General features: G+C 40.3%; 3 protein-coding genes across 6 annotated transcripts; 2 read left to right on the top strand and 1 right to left on the bottom strand.

Moving 5' to 3' along the window:
- The first annotated feature begins 237 nt into the window (after positions 1-237).
- Positions 238-9,847, top strand: LOC110064496 (spermatogenesis-associated protein 6-like). Of its 3 annotated transcripts, XM_089286832.1 has the most exons (12): positions 238-392; positions 535-675; positions 798-846; positions 974-1,021; positions 2,244-2,365; positions 2,731-2,850; positions 3,412-3,721; positions 5,234-5,580; positions 5,938-6,020; positions 6,615-6,704; positions 7,411-7,467; positions 8,497-8,632. In XM_089286832.1, exons 1-11 carry the CDS (start codon positions 345-347, stop codon positions 7,424-7,426), a joined length of 1,374 nt encoding a protein of 457 aa, XP_089142958.1. In that variant the 5' UTR covers positions 238-344; the 3' UTR covers positions 7,427-7,467; positions 8,497-8,632. The 3 variants fall into 3 exon arrangements, with proteins under 3 accessions (XP_089142958.1, XP_089142957.1, XP_020627210.2); XM_089286831.1 differs by lacking the exon at positions 7,411-7,467 and having other exon boundaries at positions 8,497-9,847; XM_020771551.2 differs by lacking the exon at positions 6,615-6,704.
- An 861-nt stretch (positions 9,848-10,708) lies between these two features.
- LOC110064529 (delta(3,5)-Delta(2,4)-dienoyl-CoA isomerase, mitochondrial-like) lies at positions 10,709-16,920 on the bottom strand. Of its 2 annotated transcripts, XM_089286834.1 has the most exons (8): positions 16,801-16,920; positions 15,002-15,227; positions 14,794-14,882; positions 13,693-13,928; positions 12,708-12,778; positions 11,930-12,001; positions 11,484-11,634; positions 10,709-11,036 (listed from the first exon to the last, which is right to left on the bottom strand). In XM_089286834.1, exons 1-8 carry the CDS (start codon positions 16,826-16,828, stop codon positions 10,941-10,943), a joined length of 969 nt encoding a protein of 322 aa, XP_089142960.1. In that variant the 5' UTR covers positions 16,829-16,920; the 3' UTR covers positions 10,709-10,940. The 2 variants fall into 2 exon arrangements, with proteins under 2 accessions (XP_089142960.1, XP_089142959.1); XM_089286833.1 differs by lacking the exon at positions 16,801-16,920 and having other exon boundaries at positions 15,002-15,294.
- A 23-nt stretch (positions 16,921-16,943) lies between these two features.
- LOC110064544 (uncharacterized) lies at positions 16,944-18,342 on the top strand. Its single transcript, XM_020771606.2, has one exon. The coding sequence runs from the start codon at positions 16,955-16,957 to the stop codon at positions 17,624-17,626; it is 672 nt and encodes a 223-aa protein (XP_020627265.2). The 5' UTR covers positions 16,944-16,954; the 3' UTR covers positions 17,627-18,342.
- The last annotated feature ends 724 nt before the right edge of the window (positions 18,343-19,066 follow it).

Below are 19,066 nucleotides of genomic sequence, written 5' to 3'. Positions count from 1 at the left end.
ACTAGGGGCTCACTGGGGGGGAGGGATCAATATTGCCGGAAAAGTTGGACAGGAGAAAATTGGTAAGTGTGATGTATTACCGTGAGCTATATTAGGGAATTTTAGTGAACTATCGCCTTCAAAGAAAAGGTTAATTTAAAGTCTTTTTAGGATCACTTGGTCGCTCAATTTCTATTGACGAGGATACCATCAGCAGTCGGTCAGCGGAGGTCTCCATAAGTTTTAGCAGCAGGCCTGGTTACCACTCGCATTTTGGCGTCCTTGGCAGCAAAGCAGTAGTTGTTTAATCTTTCTGAAGTTTGTGTAGCTCCTCTGTTAGTTTCTGCACCTTTTAGTCCTCTAACATGCCACGAAAAGCACTTACTTGCACTGTAGAATTAGATATATATCAGGTAAGACACCGATCAGGTTAAATTTCTTTTAAAATGCGAAAATATCAGGGTCATGTTTGCGAATATTCTTGCAACCGTGGTATAAAACTTTCCGTTACAACTACTGTTGTCTGAAGTTGTTTTTGTTGATTTTGTTTTACAGATAACCTGTCCAGGGACACGGCATTTAAACGACAGAAATATGCTTTTTCTGTCGGTTTGTATTTTGGGACAGACGAAGCGAACCAAATCAGTGTTCGCTTCTTTTCCTCTTGCTTTGAACGAAAGGATGTTCTTTGAAAGGGTGAGGACAACAAATTGAAAGATATTCGGACGCTCAGCTGTTCAGCGTATAAATAATTAAACACATTAGCTTAATGATTCAATCATGCAGATTCCTAACGAAGATCCTTTTGTTCTTTGCAGACTTTTGTGAATGCAAGGGAACCTACGCATGTTATAGGTATTCTAGAAGGTAAGCCCCGGCCGGCGAGCCACAACTTGTCTGTCATGTCAACTTATTTTCATTAATTTTTGAAGAGTCTCGACAACCTTTTATTTTCATAACCAATTGCTGATTATCATATTCGCCCATTTTACAGATGAGCATGTGTTATTTGAGCTTGTACAGTATTCTGATGTTTACAGGGGTAAGTTTACTTCAAACGTAACTATGGCATCAAATTCTCCCAACTGATTGCCATATATTTCTTGTAGTGTTAGTTACAAGAGTTTCATGGTAGATCAAGATATTATAACAGTGTTTTTAGCTTAAATATTTCTTTTTTCTCTTTTTTGCACCTGTCTGGTCTGCTTTGGACAAAATACACAATATAGATGTATATAGTTATAACATATAAACATGTAGCTAGAAAAGCTGTGCGATCAAACTTAGTATTAACATAAGTGTGGATCATAATCTGATGATGTATCCTCAGGAAAACTTTGCTTTGCAAGAGAATTTATTTCTGAGCGGCAGTGGTATTAAATAATAATTTTATTGATTCGTGAGCAGTTAAGCTGTGCGTCATTGAGTTATGATGCTCATAAGAAGTTGGAGAGCACTTGAGAAGCCAAAGTTGCTCTTGGCTGTGACTCAAGCAACTCCTACGCTTCTTAAATTGTGCCTTGCGAATTCCCTCTTGCATCATAACTTGATGACACAAACTAACTTATGAATCAATTGTTAATTAAAATATTAATTGAATCCTATATATCTTGAACTCTTGAGAGAAACAAAGAGATAGCGTGGCTCAGAGATAGCACATAGTAAAGCTTATGATTGAAAAACGATTTGAAGTAGACTTTTACTACCGTAAACTGCCACTTTTAAGCCCTCTCAAGTATATTAGCCCCTCTGGTTATAGGCCCACTAACCTGTAAACAAAATAAAGTATTACTTCTGATTCTAAGGTCCCCTGGATGTAAGCCCACCCTCTTGTATTAAATGAAATGAATTTGATTTATTATGATTCTTTAAAGCTTAATTTAAAACCAGTATCTGAAAAACAATTTTTGATCAACAGTAATGTAGCTTATTTTGAAATGTTTTTGTTTTAATTCTGCTTATAAGCCCCCTCCCCCCCCCCCCCCACCCCCCGAGATATAAGCCCTTCTGTTTATAAGCCCATCCAAAACCCCTTACAAAGTTGTACATAGCCCAGGGCTTGTAGGAGGCAGGTTATGGTCTTTCTTAAAAAAATATATATACCAGTATACTATATATATTTAACTTTGACAGTTGTCAGCTATGATATCCACCTGAGGTGAGGGAGACTTTTAGGCTTTGTTCTGTACTGCAGTGGATTTTCCAAATTTACCCTTTATAAACTTCTTATTATTTCTTTGTTTGTTTTTTTCTTTTTATGGAAGGTGGAAAAGTTTTAGCTCGTTATGAGCAATCAGCTAGAGAATTTCTTTATCCCACACCAACCCTGACAGGCAAAGATGGGATGGACAGGGAAGTGTTGCTGAGCCGGACAGTGCACTTCACTGTAAGTGGACAAGAACCTTTATGGAAAAATTACGTATATATCTACCTAAATGAGCTCAGTCATGGTACTTTGACTTATTTTAACCAAGTTCAGAATTACCTTTAAATTGAAGGAAACCTAAAACTAATAGTTTAAATACCAACTAAAGTAAAAGAGAGAGAAACACCAAAGAACAAGGATGGTTAAGGATGGAGAAGATTGACATGGATTACCAATGACAAACTTGAAAAATTTAGGCTAAACTTTTCAGAATGTGCAAACTGCGACATTGCTCCTTTAAAACTTCTACTTTTGCTAACTTAACTTGCATCTTAAATGTTATGCTGCTAACTGTTAGTAAAACTAAATGTTGTTTGGAATTTCAGGGAATTGATCCAAAGTTAGAATTCTCCTCAAATTCTACAATCCAAGAGACAACTGTTCCTGGAACTTATGCCGAGCTCACCAGCGTTCAGCACAATGAAGATTCCGAGTCTGATTCTGAGGTGCAATTAACTAATAAATAACTCTATCTAGTCTAGAGATTAATTAGAATTTAAATAAAGTCGAACCTCTACTGACAGCCATCTCTCCACAACAGCTACCTCTCCTCAACTGCCACTTTTTTTAATTCTGACAAACAGTCCATACATTCACACTTATTTAAATTAACTTCTCTACTTAACAATGGCCACCTTTCCACAATGTCAATGGTCACTAAAACTCTTCCCAAATGCCAAAATAGCCTCTTGACAAACATGATCTGTACTGCACGCTGTTGATATCTGTTTCTGTTAAGTTTCTGTTTTATTGATTTATATTATGCTAAAAATGTTGCACCCTGAAAAGAAAAAAGGTGTCATATTACACCTCTAACTTCCCATTATGGCCACTTCTCTATAACAACCAATTTCCTCTGTCCCCCAGGTGGCCATTGTGAAGAGGTGCGACTGTATAAATTGATTTTTGTCGTCACAAATTATATTATGCATATCCAAGTAAGGACTGACATAATGGAAAAAATTCAGATTACAAAGAAAATCACTGGCTCTAATTATCTTTCTCAGACTGAGAGCAGCACAGAGACTGAAGAAGAACTTGTTTTAACCCCTGCTCCAAGGCACCATAACCACAGTCTGCACGCTAAGGAGTATCACTGCATATGTGAATGTCCTCGGAGACCAGAAAATTCTGGGAGAGTAACATTAAGATCAAGGTCACTATCCCCATCACGCCGACCAAAGTCAGCCACACCTTCTGTCAGACCTCCATTTAAGGCTGGGAAGGCAGATGAGAGGATCATCTCTCGACGGGAGTTTTTAAACCAAGGGCGATCAAGAACAAGGAGCAGAGCAATTCCTCCCGAGGGAGACCCTGGTAAGAATACTTGAGTCTGAAACAGTTAAAATGTAAGTTCTAATATTAAATATATTATGTCTTGTTTATGTAGTAGAGATATTTTAAGTCTGCATCTAAGCCATTAGTGGCCTATCAAGCTGGAGCTTGTCCTGGTTTCTGTAGCATGAAGCCACTAAGACTATTTCTACTCCCCCTTGGATGTGATGACAGGTCATTGCAGGGTTACCCCCAGCATTGAATTTGCTGGTACCAATTCTACACCTGATTGGAGAGAGGCACTGATTCACTGTAATGACTAACTACTTAATAACCGAGAGTGAGGTCGTTACGGGAAAATCTCAAACTGAGGCCTTGCCGTATTGACCTCGCTATCGCTCGGTCAATACGGTAGGTCGAGGTTTGAGATTTTCCCGTAACGACCGAACGGTCGAGGTTATTAAGTTGTTTATTATATGGCTCATGAATTAAAGAAAAGAAAAATTTTCGAGCGGAAGTCGTCAATTTACATCCGGCGATGCGCGCGTTTACCGATTCATTCATCTTCTCAAACCCAGGGCAAAACTACACAGTCAGTGAACTTCACCACTGTATTACGTCTTCCGTTAAAAGTACACATTTCTTTATGGGGAAAATGATTGTCTCAGCCTCAAAAAGGTATTTTAGTATCGTGGTGCCACAACTTGATGGGGGAGTTTTTCCGACTTTTGTGGCGAAACGTCAACGCACATGGAAAAGACAGAAAGTGCTTCAAAATAGTCCAAACCAACGGTCTTTCGGTGAAACAAAATACTAATGCTTCAGAATGCACTGCTTAAAATAACTCGAACTTCGCATTCGCTTTCGACGACATATCTTCGCCTTCTTCATTCTGGGATTTATGGATTAACTTTTCAAGCTTTGTGAACGTCTAAAACTTCCCGCAGTTATAAGAAACACTGCTACCGACAGAAACCGCCCAATTGTTGACATCTGATGATCCTGGAAGCTGATTTACACTTGCTTGTGTTAAAGAGAGGGAATCTATTTGATGAGAATTGTGACGGAGTTCAATATTTCGGTAATTGTTGTGACTAGGATGATAACTTATAAGTTTCTTCGTGGTGTTCTGCTCAGGATGCATGACAGATCAGCCGATGGTGTTTTTCACTTAGCGATTTTAGCTTTACTTAAGACTCGGCAAACTTTGATTGTTTTTCACTAGTGCCCGTCAAGGTTACCGGCTGGTAAGTCAAAAACGACTTCTATATAAATTTTATTAAGGAAAAATCCCTAAACTTCTAGCTACTCGGAATTAAATTTACTTCTCTTACTGTTTTTAATCGGCTTTCATCGTTTCAATGCGCTTGAATTTTCCAAGCCGGGCTCTTCCTAATTTGCATAATCCGTAATCGGCCCGTGGGCATTACGGCTGCATAATGCCCGCTCAGATTTCGCTCTTAGCCAATCAGAGCGCGCGTTATATCGGGCACAAGCCAAAGCCATATAATAATTAATAATACTGACTAGAGTATATTTATTCTTACCTTGTAGCACCCTGCCCGGAATGCAGAGTTCCTCATAAGGACTGTGTTGTCTGCCAAGCATACCTTAAAGTCTACGGCAGAGATTTTCTGAAGCATCGCTTTGGTCATGTACCACACAGGAGAACAACCTCAACCCCGGCGTACACGTCTTTTGCATCTGAGCCACCTAGAGTCAGAGCTCGTCTACCCGATGACGACCTGCTGAATGAGTCAAGGGCTTATAGTGAACCTATTCCAAGAAGCAGGAGACTATTTCCAGGTGAACCCAGTGGATATGGTTCCTACCTTGCACCTTCCAGCCAAGAGATTCAAGATCGCGTAGACAGATTAGTGAGGAGGCATTCTCCTGTTCCTGTGAGTTAGTAAATGTTTTTAGACTCATTCACTTAAGAGGTACTATTATGAGCATGGCCTCATAACGTCCAAAGTTAACACAAAATACGTAGCTTGTCTTGTACGATTTTCCGGGTGAGGGTAGTTCTGAAAAGAACTGTTATTTGTGACTGAAGTGTTAGACAACCTGAGCCGAGGTCGTCGTCAATACTGCTGACAAACTTTACATGAGTCCTTCAGCCAAAACCAATGTTTGTGTGACTTAGTGGTCAGTGACTATAGTTATTTTATTTATTCACGGCCTCGCATCTCCCCCCCCCCCCCTGAAGTGTTAGAAGGATGATGATGATAGTTATTTTGCATTTGGATATCTTTCAGGCGTACAGCTCCAGAAGCTTTGTAGAAATGTCAGATTCTGAGGATGATGACAATGATAGTTTGCTTTCTTTGCAGGAATTGAGGTGAGAACTTTCGTCATATTGAACCTTTATCATACACTTAACCCTTCTATATCTTGATCAGCGACCACCTCAAAAGCCAAGCATGGGTGGTTGGTATTGAGGTGGTCGCTCACAAGGGGTTGCACTAGTTAGAGGAGGTGTACATTCTGAGTCATAGCCTGTAGTTGTTTCTGAGGCTTAATCCAAGGCCGATTTATGGTCACCTAGGTGGTTTTTAGTTCCACAGCTTTTTCCTCTTCATAACTAAAAACCAACTAAATGGCCATAAATCGGCCTTGAAACCTAACAAGAAACAAGGAAACACACACCTGAAGCAAGGTAGGTTTGTATTCATTGTACCTTCATACTTTTTAGGCTTAAGAATAGAAACTTTTTTCTCATACAAAGCCTTATATGTCGACGAGTAATTCTTGTTGGGTAACCTCGATATATACCACATGCATGTACACAGATGCTCATTTTGCAAGCTTGAGCTAGCTGTGATGTAGCGGTATTGGTCAACTAACACAGTTTAGTAATAACAAAGTTAATGAAACGTGAAGATTTACCAATGTCACAGACCCTAGTTATTGACTTTAAAATGTCTTGTTCCAGATCTGAAATAAACGATGCTCGGCTGGAATCTTTAGATAGATCATTTGAAGACCCTGAGCACCCTACACTAGGAACTAGACTAGATAGAAGGTAATCACAAACTAACAATATAACTGAACTCACTTGTCAGAGCAGTTTGTACTGTCTAATAACTGACACTGTGGAGGCATCGTGGCCTTGGTTAGTGCACTCGCTTCGGGATAGAGCGGTCTGGGTTCGAGCCTTGGCCAGGGACACTGTGTTGTGTTCTTGGGCAAGACGCTTTACTCTCACAGTGCCTCTCTCCGCCCAGGTGTATAAATGGGTACCGACAAATTTTTAATGCTGGGGGGAGGGGTGGGGGGTAACCCTAACAACAAGGTTTATTGAAACTGCAGTGGACTAGCAATGGACTAGCATCCCAACCAGGGGAGAGTAGAAATACTCCTAGTTGCTTCGTGCTACAGAAGCCAGGATAAGCGCCGGTCGGATGGGCAACTTGGCTTGTATGCAGACTTTACCTTAACCTAATAACTGACCCTGAAATTCCATAATTACTATGCAACTTGACCGTTTGTTTATCTATGTGTGTTTAATTAGGGTTAAAAAAAATTAGACAAAAGTGAATTCTGCTGTTCTCAGAGCCGGTTGGAGGCAAGAAGTGTTTTCTAAAACTCTTATCATCTGATCTGCCCATTGGCTCCCAAGAGAGCCAAAAAACTACTTTCTTTTACTCGGCAAGAACAGTCTTATGAGTGGCTTTACTTGAGTGGCAGTCATTAATAACGGGAATTCTTTTTGTGTGTCAAATTTTCAGCCTCCGAGGTTATTGACATCCAAGTTAGATGGAAATTCATTACTCTTCTGTGTTAAGGTGAATTTTTCACATTTTCTTGTAATCTTGGAACAAGGTCTTCTACACTACCAGTTGTCATTTGAGCGGTTAGTTAAAAACCACACTTGAAAAGCTAGTTACAGTAATTCCAATTTTAATTCATTAGTGCAGTGTGAAGTTAAAGAAATACCTATCTTGCAGCATCTCGGGCGCGTCCACACGACGCCGAAGGAATTTGAAAGCGGAGGTTTCAGTTTATTTTGAACACGCATCAAATGTTTTCCGTCCACACTACGCCGGAAGAAAAACGCAACAATAACCGGTCATTTTGGATTTGTGTTTGAGAAAAACTCGGGCGGGGGAATGTCATGCGTATCGTAAAGCCCCGGCCAAACGATCGCAACATTTTAGCTCATCATATCCCAACATTGTTGGCCCAGCATTTGCGAGCTCCGGCCAAACTATCGCAACATTTAAACGCAACATAGCGCAACGTGTTGCGCGCGTTTCACCACCCTGTTGCGACGTGTTGCGACATGTTGGTTATTGAAAATCGAACAAGAGTGCATGCCCGGACGAAACATTGCTGCACGAACCTTGCCAAACGACTACAACATTATGCAACATCCACAAACGTTGGATGAAAAATTTGACCGTTTTCAAATTTGAGCCAACAACACCCAACAAGTTGCAACCCGTCCAACAAACAGGCCAAACGAGCGGAACATGCTGCGACCAACAATGTTGCGATATGTTGTGTTGCGAGTTGCTATCGTTTGGCCGGGGCTTAACGTTATCGTTTTCGAAAAGCTTCGTTTTTAAAATGTTTTCCGTCCTCACTAAAACGCAAAACCGGCGTTTTCAAATTCCTCCAGTTTGAAGGGTGTTTTCGAAAAGCACCGTTTTCGTGATGGATTAATGTGAAGACCTGTGAACGGAAGGCCTGACCGGAGAAATAAAGCTGCGTTTTTAAGTTCCTCCAGCGTATTGTGGACGGGGCCTCAGCGATTACATTGTGATGTGACTGCACGTATGTTAAGGTATTTTTTTTCAATATTTGTTTTGCAGTGTCACCGTGCCTCTATCGAATGACTCATTCTGGTCCAGTCAGAAATCTCAGTTTACAGGCCGTTCACACCGAGACGAGTTTGAAGTTTCGTTACAAGAGATATATAGAAATATGTACAACACAGTCCTGAGACAATCTCAGTATTAGGAGAAGGACAGGACTTTGTTAAATGGACGCATTGCGAGCGAAGAATCGCAAATGTTAATTTGTGTCCTGCAGAGGAACTGGGGACTTGGGACTAGTCAAAAAGTAGGCTGCAAATATGGTGGCAAGATGTCAAATTTGGCCTAGGGATTAGATAAGGCGTTTGCCTCTACTTTTAACCAGTGATTTAGTAAAGAAACAGCTCTGCCGGTATCCAACTTTATCTGACAATGACGCAAAATTCCATGAGAACCCCGAATCTCAGGGATCAAACATCCCCCTTGTTATGATCCCGTTCCCCCGCCCCAAATATAAGCCCTTGGGCTTGTCGTGTACCCCCTCTTGCTCCCTCACCTCCCCCGGTGAAAATATGCGCACCGAAAATGTATTTTCGAATGCGCGAGTCCAGGGTTTCTCATTGGAATGTTTCAGTCTTTTATTGTCACAAAGAGTTGGATCTTATCAGCTCAGGGCACAGAATTAACCGTACTTTTTTGCTGTTTGAGTAGTTGTGTGTCAGTCACAGAGATGTGCTACTGAAAATCTGGGTGATTAGAAAAGAAGGAGGCTTAAAAACAGAGGCGAAGCTTGAGAGATAAAATGATGCCCAGGGAAACATGTCATCAACGAGCCTCCCTACTTTTAACTTGTACAAAATCTAAGCCTCCTAGCTGAAGATGATATGAATGCTGCGAAATTTAGCGACAGTCACCAACATGTCTGCACTGGTGGCTTCAGCAATCGGGAGCGAGGCGCAGGAGGCGAAATTCAGGGAAGAAAGATACCCTGTCCCTCTTCTTTTTAACTTGTCAATTCGCCTGGTTTCTCTAAAACTGATGAGAAATCGATGGATATTTAGATGAAAATGTGAGCAGTGCCTTTCCCGCGAGGGTTTAGTTTCAAAGAAATCGTTATTGTATAAGTTGTCGCTAAATTTTGTTTTTACGACACTCCAATTTTTGAAACCTATACACGCAGTGTTTTCCTTGACAAGCCATATTGTAAGGGTTTATGAGTTAATGCTATACAAAACTGTAACTACTACCTGGTGAGACCGAGATTGTAGACTGTTACAAGTTTTAAACTCTTGAAAGTTATACTACGCATTCACTTGTTATTAATATAATGCTCTTTCCAAAGAGTTTAACCAAGTCAAGAAACCTTGTATGCATTTTCACGATAAAGTTATAACAGAAACGACTGCCTTTAGCGTAGCGTCGAAATAGTTTAAGCTATTACATCTTTGGGATTACAAATGTTTCACGAAGTTCTTGCGAAAAACAAATTATCGCGTTGAATAGACCATTTTCTGAGTTACCTCGAGTCGTGAGGCAACAGTATTTAGAAGCTTTTTTTTCCTCAGGTTTTTGGAAGAAAGGGCGTCCAATTATTCCGTTGAAGTGTTCACATGATTAGGAGCCAATGAGTTTTGTGCGTAATCTCGTACCCAGATCTCAGTCTGTTTGCTCTCCGACTCGTGATTGACCGCTAGTTACTTTGTAAAGCACTTTTAATAGACGGTGTGTTTTTTTTAAATTCAGAGGTAATTTGTAACAAAGTGACGTAATTCTCCATACGACGGTTTATAAAAACCTATGTAACTTACGTTTTGCTTCTTTAGCCAGGGTTGTCATAGGTCAGGGGAAAAAAAATTCTCCAATGTCAGGGAGAAGTCATGGGATTTTACTTTGTCAGAGGAACATGCTTTGCTTTGCGGACAGAAAACATTTTGAAAACAGAGCTTTTTAAAAACGATGGCATTACGATAATGCGAGTTTCCTCCGGCGTAGCGTGGACAGTAAACATTTGATGCGTTTTCAGAGTGAAACCTCCGTTCAAATTCCTCTGGCGTAGTGTGGAAGAGGCCCTGAACAATGTCTTGAGGAAGGCGAACTGTCACTGCCAAGGTGAACAAGACGGCTGTAAGGGGAGGCTGAAGGCCGCTTCTATATCTAACATTTTGTGTTTTCCTGGTCAGGGAAGTTTTATTTTTATCTGGGAAAAGTCAGGTAATTTTGAAAACAGATGTCTGTGCTGACCGTACTATAAACAGCACACAAATGTGGATTATTTTTTGCGACTTTAATTTTAAGACGTTTAAGCAAAGAAGAACTCTTAAACCGGCCAAAACTCTCAGCATTTTATGCAACCCGTATATATCTTGACGTCCAGTTTATTTGATTCTAGGAATACAAGGTCGATTATAAACAAATCAGCGGTCTAGATTGAAAGCTTAATTGCGCGGCAAGCATTTCAGTACATTGTAACGGCAGTAAAATGTTTATACGCTCGGCAAAGGTTAAAGTTTGGAAAAGACAGGGTCTTCTTTGTTCATTCCAGCCTGTACAGCTTTTAGAATGTCTTCAGTTTGCAACATAGCCATATTCCATGTGGCCTAAAGGAAAAAGAAATGGAACTATGAACGTTAAGGGTTTTTTTGACACATCAGTAAACTCCGGCCAGTTTCTAGTAAAATTTAAATGCTGGCGTATTAAAGTTTAACTTGTTAATTTTTTTTTCTGGTTCTCTAGAATCACAGTAAAGCTTAAACCCTAGACGTAAAACGGCGAATAACAGTCATGGGGAAGTCTTCGAATTTCCTCAACTTTTTGCCGAGATTGAACGATCACAGAGTGATATTTCCACTTTGATAAGTGTCTTCGTACGGCAAAGTCTTTCCTGAAACCCTGAAACAGACGGTCGATCGACTGTCGGCTGACTTTCGCTCCGCCGACTGTCGGCCGACAGTCGAACGACAGTTTTTTCGGGGAGCTGTTCTTCTCAAACTTTTCAAAATAAACAAAACAGTGGCGTAGCTCCTTTGATTTTCTGTAGTACTCACCATATACTCTAAGCCCTGTTGTGCTGAGTGGTCTCTTGAGAAATTAAGGTTATGCTTGATGCCTGCCATGGCAACAGGACTTTTCTTTGCTATCTGACCTGCGAGGTCCAAAGCATCCTTCACCATGCTGTCACGGTCTGCACTGATACGGCTGAAAGAGTTCAGAATATCAATTGATAAGGAGTTTAGTTTCTGGAGTGCGAGAACGACTAGAGTTAGAATTAAGGGCAATCCGCCCTGAGAGGTTCACACTCCCCCTGAAAACAAGTAAGGGCAACACATACAAATGCTCTTTTATAACCTACTCCAGACAAAGTATGTAAGGGGGGGGCACACTCCCTGCACCCTCCCCCTAGATCACCCCTGTTCCCGATGGAATGCTATTATCCATCAATGGGTTACTCTTTGGAACAGAGAGGATCACTGCCTTTCATTCCTTAACATACCTGACAAATCCATATTTCATGGCTTCTTCAGCAGTAAAACGTCTTCCAGTAAAACAGAGCTCTCTTGCAAGACTGAAAATACATTCAAGGATTCAAAGTTAAAGTTAAAGTCAAAATGGTTAGTTTGAACTTTTTTTATTCATGACAACACAACAGATTTTTTTTAACTGGCATCTCCCTTTCCTGTCCGTCAGTATATTCCTATCCTAAAGATTTTTTAGAATCTTCAAATTTTTTCCCACAAGGTACTTCAATATCTACGTGTAACTATTCTTTGATCACAAATAACATCAACAGGTCGAACCTCCACTTTTTTTGTCCCGGCAGATGGTCCATAAATTAACTGTTATTTTAACCTCCCTAAAACGGCCAATTTTTGGTCTCAGCAGACAGTCTATACATCAACTCTCAACCTCTCTACAATGGCCATCTCTCCTCAACGGCAACGGCCACTAAAGCGCGTCCAAATGATGATCAGTTAATCATTGACTGACGAACTGTGTATGCAAAGCCCAATTTTTTTATTGTAAAATGTCAGCAAACTTTATCCATACCGCATGTCACTGGTCTCTGTTTCTGTTTAGTTTCTGTTTTATTGATTATCTCGGTTGTGTTACATACAGCTTATATGCTAAAATATGCACTTTTTAAGAAAAGAAAATGTTGCACCATGAAAAAAGAGAGGTGTCACGTTACACCTCTCCCTCCCCATAGTGGCCACTTTCCTCTGTCTCCATGATGGCCATTGCAGAGAGGTCCTACTACATCTAAATTTCACCTGTCATTTCCAATAATTTTTGGAAATTTCTGCAAAGTACCAAGGTCGGCTGCCAATCCAAGGTCAATTTCCTTCAAGATGGAAACAGATGGAAACAAAACCAGTAAGACTCAGGCTTTGTTCAATATGTGTATAGTACGTGCTGATATGCTAGTTTCCGGTTCCGCTTAGTCAAAGAGTGGGATTATTTGGGATGATCTGGAAAAGGATCTGATCCAAGATAACTCGGACCATGATTGATCAGAGGAACTGATGAATTAATGCCCAGAGGTGACTTAGATTTTTCTTTTGTTGAATCACGATTCGAGTGATCTTGGATCATTGATCCTGATCCTTACCATTCCAAACGAACCCCCATCCAGATAGGTGAATACCACTGCAGGAAGGAATAAGCCCAGGGGGTGTGGGGGGGGGGGGGAGGAACTCCCATATAAAAAGGACGGGGGTGTCTGTCAGAAATTTTGAAAAGAATTCCTTAGAGTTTCCAACATCCTGTTTTGTGGGTGTGGCTTATATTTTTTATTCACCCCTAAGAGGTTCCAACATTATTGCAAAGGTAAAGTCTGCATGCGAGCCAAGTGGACCATCAGGCCGGAGCTTATCCCGGTTTCTGTAGCATGAAGCGACTAGGAGTATTTCTACTCCCCCCTGGATGAGATGCTAGTCCATCGCAGGGTTACCCCCAGCATTAAGTTCACCGGTACCCATTTATACACCTGGGTGGAGAGAGGCACTGTGAGAGTAAAGTGTCTTGCCCAAGAATTATTGCAAAACAACAATTAAACTCCTATCACATTTTGTTCGGCTCAATACCCAAAAGGTACTGCAAAAGTTCCCACTTTGCACCTTTTGAGACTGAACACCCGAGAGGCACCAAAGCACTTTCTTAACCGCTAAAACTAGGTACAATGAGCATCCCCTGGAAATAGGCCACTCTTCATTGAGTCAACTTAGAGTGAGAAAACGATCATCAAGACAAACATACCTTCACTTGAAACCACGCATCTGCCGAACAAAGGCGAATGTCGCAATTACACACCATATCTATTCCCCCGCCAACACACCCTGAGTGAATGGCTGCGATAACAGGCTGTGGACATTTCTCAATCACAAGAAAGGACTCTTGAAGCTTCAGGATAAACTTTCTTAACATGTGAGCTCTTCTGGAAGGCTCTTGACTAGTATTCATCAGATCACTTCCCATGTCCATGAGATCCAGGCCTATTAAGTCCCAAGATTAAATTATAAATTTCCCTTACACACTCTCTTACATTCCTTTCAGTGTTAATTCTGATATTTTGTTGGTATATCAAGACTACTCAAAGTAATTTATCCGGACTTGTAACCTGTCCACACGCGTTTATTTTGTAAGGATTTTATATAAATTTATTGTTAATTTTGTGAGTCAATAGGGCCATTTATGTGAGGACATTAAGCTGCGGCTTACACAAACTGTGGCTTACGTAAGGCCAAACTTACCTATATAAATGATACATTTTAACCAGTTCACGTCTTACACAAGTCGCAGCTTGTGTAAGAGGAGGGTTTTGAGCTCGGCTTAAATAAGCCGCGACTTATATAAGACGTGAAACCACTTGTATAAATGGTTTCACAGCTTGTTTGCAGCTTACGTAAGAAGTGAACTTACACTGTGCAAGCGCAAGTTTTTCCTACGCTTGTGCGACAGCTCTCACAATTCCATGATTGCTATGACAACCAACACAAAAGTGAGGCATTAGTCACGAATAAGCCATGCTTGTATAAAATGGTCTAGTTCGCATCTTACATAAGCCGTGGCTTGTGTAATCTGTGGCTTATTTTTCTCATATAAATGCCCTATTGTTTAGATTCATGAGAACTGGATGTATGAAAATTTACTTTAGGAAAGAAAATTTCATGGCACTGTAGATTGATGAATCTTCTGTCTACATGTATGTATCACTTTTTTTTTTCCTACAAAATTTTAAACTCCCCATTTTAAGCTTTTTGTGAATTCTAAATCTCATAAGGTGAGGATAAGGTTCATGTTGATGCCTTTTGGATTTAAAGTGATGTAACATAAAATGACGCAAAGGAGAGTGCTGACCTGCTGTGAAGATTTTTCCTGCTCCAGTCAACACCACAGCTCTGCAGTCAGCATCTTCACTAATCTGTTGAAAGCATTCAACCATTTCCCTGTATACCAAGTGACAAGGTGTACTTCAATCTACTATTCAAATAAACCCTTACATGCAATTATTTAATGTCCTTCAGGCTAAAGCTTGTAGTTAGAAATACACAAGCTAATTTCTTACCTCCAAAATGTCTTGTTCATTGCATTTCTCTTTTCTGGCCTGTTAAGCTCCACCTGAACTACATGTTCTTGTGGCTTAGATACAGCAAGGGTTTCAAATGTGTATGGTTGACTACTGTTCATTCTTGAGTTTAATAAGTTAAGCGCACTGGTCTGTGATGCTAGCAAACCTTGCTTTGGTTTCAGTTGCACACATGTATTAGTCAGACGAACACAAATTCCTAAAACTAAGAAGCAATTGGGTTGAGAATTAAATTTGAAGTAGATCAAATTTTTCATTTCATTGCATTTATATATAGCTATTGTGCAGTTTCAGAAAATATCTATACTCCCCCCACAGAAGGGATTGGAATTTCCTTGGGGGTTGGGGTTTCTCTAAGACCAACACATTTATTAAAGAAAGGTATCAAGCTTAATTGGAACTTCCAGAGGGGTGGGGATGGGTCTTGGAAAAAATCCCTCCCGTGGGGGAGGTATGCGCTTTATTTTCTTGAACTACACATTACAGTGTTAACCTAGCAAGTCACTCATACATAACCTTAGCTACCCAGGAATGAACTGCATTGGTGGGTTGATTTGAGTGTTTGGAATGGGTTTCAAATCCCTCAATACTAACACTAATCGAGGTAAAAACAAGTTACAGTATAAAGCAGACTAAAGTTCAAACATAGGGCACAAATTAATATCAATTCCAGTCACAAATGGTGCAAAACCCATACCCTTCGAGGCACACAGTATCCCCTTACCAACCTCACACTGTCCCTTCCCTCCCACCAACCCCCAACCTCCACAACCCCAGAGCTCTCGAGTCTCACCCATTGAGTGTGAGACTCACACAAACAAATTCAATCTTACGCTCTCACGCTGAAACTATTGTTTCTCACGCATTTAAGATTCCTTGCTGCTTTAGTGAAGTTCCTTCATGATAAACTATCTCTTATGATATAATTTAATCCTTGTTCGGTTTTTACTCACTTCGAACACTTTATTCTTATGCAGAACCAGCGATTTTCTGGTCAGATGTTAGGAAAGATATTAAGAAAGAGTTGATATTGATCTGATCCAGCAATCAGACTGACAGCATGTACAACAAGTGTTATAACATGTTAATTTGACTTCTATGTAAGTCAGAATGTTAAGAGTTGATATTGGTCTAACAAAAAGAAAATTCTGGGATCTGAACAGTTGCTTTTAAAGCATCACATTTTCGCTCAGAATGAAGGAAAACATGTCTTAGCTACTTCCATTTTTCAGAATTTCCTGGGGAAGCATGTCCCCAGATTCCCCTAGTGGGGTGATGCCTGCAGTGTCACAAACAACAGCTATGCTGTCGCAAATCTCACTCTTTGCCAACAAATCAACTTGAGAGCTCTGTAAGCCCCAACAGGGGACAATACAGTTTGCCCAGAGAAAAATTTTTGTTCTTTGTATGACAAAGAATGCTACACCTAGCATATAACTGGAGTTGTTTTTGCTGCAGATTTAGATCTTTTTTTAATTATTGTAGTGCAAAAGGGAATGATCTCCAAAATATCAGACAAGCTCCATATAAACTTTTAATAAAACCAATCACACAATTTCAAGGTAGCGAATAAGATCATTACATGTTTTATATGGCTGAATGTTCTGATTTGCCATCAAACTAAACTGATAAATCCTTCAAGGATGGCAATCAAAGGTTATTACAAGAAACCCAAGGTAAGGACTTCAAGAGAAATCAAGTTTGACAACTTCGTGGTACGTTTGATGGCCATTCTTCAAGTCTTACATTTACAGTTGATTTAAGTATTGTGAGCTCACCTCTTTCCACCTTCAACCGGGAAAACATTTGAGCCAGTTCTGAGTTGTCTTCGATATTTAGCTTGGAAAATAATTTATAGCTCACCTTGGTCAGCCATATTGCAATTATGCAATCGAGGCTAGTCTTTGAGCCTCGTTCCCAATATCATTCAACATGGCGGCCGAATCGAAGGCTGAAGAAAATTTTAGAATTTTAGCCTTTGGGGATAGCCTTAGAACAGGAAATATTGGAGGTGAGCTAAACGAAGCATTAGACAAGCCTTACACCATTCGTCTCTCGAAGTTGCTGAGGGAAAATCATCCAGATATTGCGTTTGACGTGAACAATAAAGGAATTTACGGTGAGTTGGTCTGTGGACAAATGACCGAAAGATTGCCGAAGGTTTTGAAGGAGTACGGACCGTATGATTTAGTGATCATTTTGGGAGGAACTAATGACATTATTGAAGCTAAAAAAGGGTTAGAAGATAGTCTTTTTGAAGGAATCAAAAGGTTGCATGGTTTGGTCGTAGGTCAAGGTGCGAAGTGTATTGCTCTGACAATTCCAGAAACAGATGTTTATTTTAGAGATCTGGGAAAACGTGGTTTGTCTTGGGTCAAAGAGGAAGGTGAAAGGATTCGTTTGGTGGTGAATGACAAATTAAGGAAATTTGTGAATGAATGTGACGACAAGATCATCTTGTGTGATCTGGCAGAAAAGTTTCCTCAGCAGAACTTGAGCCGTGCGGACTTGGAAAAATTCTGGAGTGACGGGTTGCATTTTACCGAGGAAGGCTACATTAAAATGGCACAAATAATCTATGAGGACATGAAACACTTTCTGTAACTAGCACTGAGAGAAACACAAACCAAGTGATTTTTTTCAACTTCAATTTTATTTACACAACAATGTAATGTTTTAATGTAAAATACATCTGAATATATAGTTCTAGAAAATTTTTGTGTTCTTCACATAGCATCATCATCATCATCATCGTCGTCGTCGTCGTCGTCATCATCATCATCGTCGTCAGCATCATCATCATCATCACTCTTTGTGATAGTAGGCAGGCACATCAGGCATATTCCATAGTAGGTTCAGTATGTCTGTACAGTAAATCAAGAATGATAATAATAACTTATGGTGTTGAAAATATGTCACTTTTGTCTTTGCCACTGTTTCGTATGATATGCAGAATTTTCAACTTGATAAACTGAGCAACCATTTAATACCAGACAGGACTCCATCCAGATTTTCAACACAAGCTGAACTATCCTGAAAATAGATAACAAATTGTGTCATAATCATGGTAAAGGTCATAAGGTAATCCCATTTGGCTTACATTGTAAGCCATAGCAAGTGTCCGTAAATTTAAAAGAAGCCAAAGTATATTAAAAAAAAGGGTTTGTAACTAGCATTTGTTCAAACTTTTTTATTCTGCAAAACACTCAAACAGTAATAAAACACAGCAGTTATTGCATGACACAATTGAAGAGTGTAGCATTATGCTGATCTTGGAGGGAGCTTAGATCCAGATGGGTGCAGTGATATTTAAACTCACTTAGTTACAAAAAAAAAAAAAAAAAATTAGTTACAAGGCCTTCGATATATTTGACCTTAGATTTCAACACAAACGACGTTCATTTCCACTTTGTTTATGATGATACAGAGGTTTAGGAGAAGAGGTGAATCGTATTCCCATCCCAGAGCCACCTGTTCCTTTTAACTGGGGGGCCTAGGCACTAGGAAAAAGTGTCCCTGCGGACACACGATTCCCCGGACTTTCCGAGAGGCCCGCTTCTTTGTTGAATAGGGGGAACGTCGCAGTCTAATGCCGCCCCCCCCTCCCCCCTGCGGGAGAGGGACTCTCCTATGAAAAGGACAGGAGTGCTCGTCATACCTTTTAGAGGTCAAAAAGGCGGTTTGAGTACCTCTTGGTTCAGCCTCAAAAGGTGCCTTTTAGGGTATAATGAACAACCCATAAGAAATAAACCTCTAGGAAAAAAATGGCCGCGTGAAATCCTGGAGGCGTGACGTGTGCTTCTAGCCCCCCTGGGCCCGATTAAACTAATCGCCGATTAATTTAAAGGGAGATTAGTCGGTCGATTTACTTATCCGCGATTAACCGTAAAGTGAATTATATTGATTAACTGTAATTTATTTTGGGCCGGTTTGCGTCATAAAATTGCTGGAAATCTCTCTCTCCTTATTTCAATATGACTTCCCCAGCGAAAAAAGTGCGCGGGAATTTCCGATTTAAGCGAAAATTTTGAAGAAAACATGGAC

This window comes from Orbicella faveolata, unplaced genomic scaffold, assembly GCF_042242905.1.
Source record: "Orbicella faveolata isolate gen_17 unplaced genomic scaffold, um_ofav_v1 contig_14, whole genome shotgun sequence".
NCBI lineage: Eukaryota > Metazoa > Cnidaria > Anthozoa > Scleractinia > Merulinidae > Orbicella > Orbicella faveolata.
This window is presented reverse-complemented; position numbering and strand designations above follow the sequence as displayed.

Excerpts from the sequence above, each read along its gene's own strand:
- LOC110064496 (XM_089286831.1), top strand. The coding sequence starts at position 345 with ATGCCACGAAAAGCACTTACTTGCACTGTAGAATTAGATATATATCAG. Across the intron at positions 393-534 it reads TAGAATTAGATATATATCAG|ATAACCTGTCCAGGGACACG; the intron begins GTAAGACACCGA and ends TTTGTTTTACAG. Across the intron at positions 6,705-8,496 it reads GGAACTAGACTAGATAGAAG|TGTCACCGTGCCTCTATCGA; the intron begins GTAATCACAAAC and ends TTTGTTTTGCAG.
- LOC110064529 (XM_089286833.1), bottom strand. The coding sequence starts at position 15,279 with ATGAAAAATTTGATCTACTTCAAATTTAATTCTCAACCCAATTGCTTC. Across the intron at positions 12,779-13,692 it reads ATGCGTGGTTTCAAGTGAAG|GAAATTGACCTTGGATTGGC; the intron begins GTATGTTTGTCT and ends TCCATCTTGAAG. Across the intron at positions 11,635-11,929 it reads ATGAAATATGGATTTGTCAG|CCGTATCAGTGCAGACCGTG; the intron begins GTATGTTAAGGA and ends GAACTCTTTCAG.
- LOC110064544 (XM_020771606.2), top strand. The coding sequence starts at position 16,955 with ATGGCGGCCGAATCGAAGGCTGAAGAAAATTTTAGAATTTTAGCCTTT.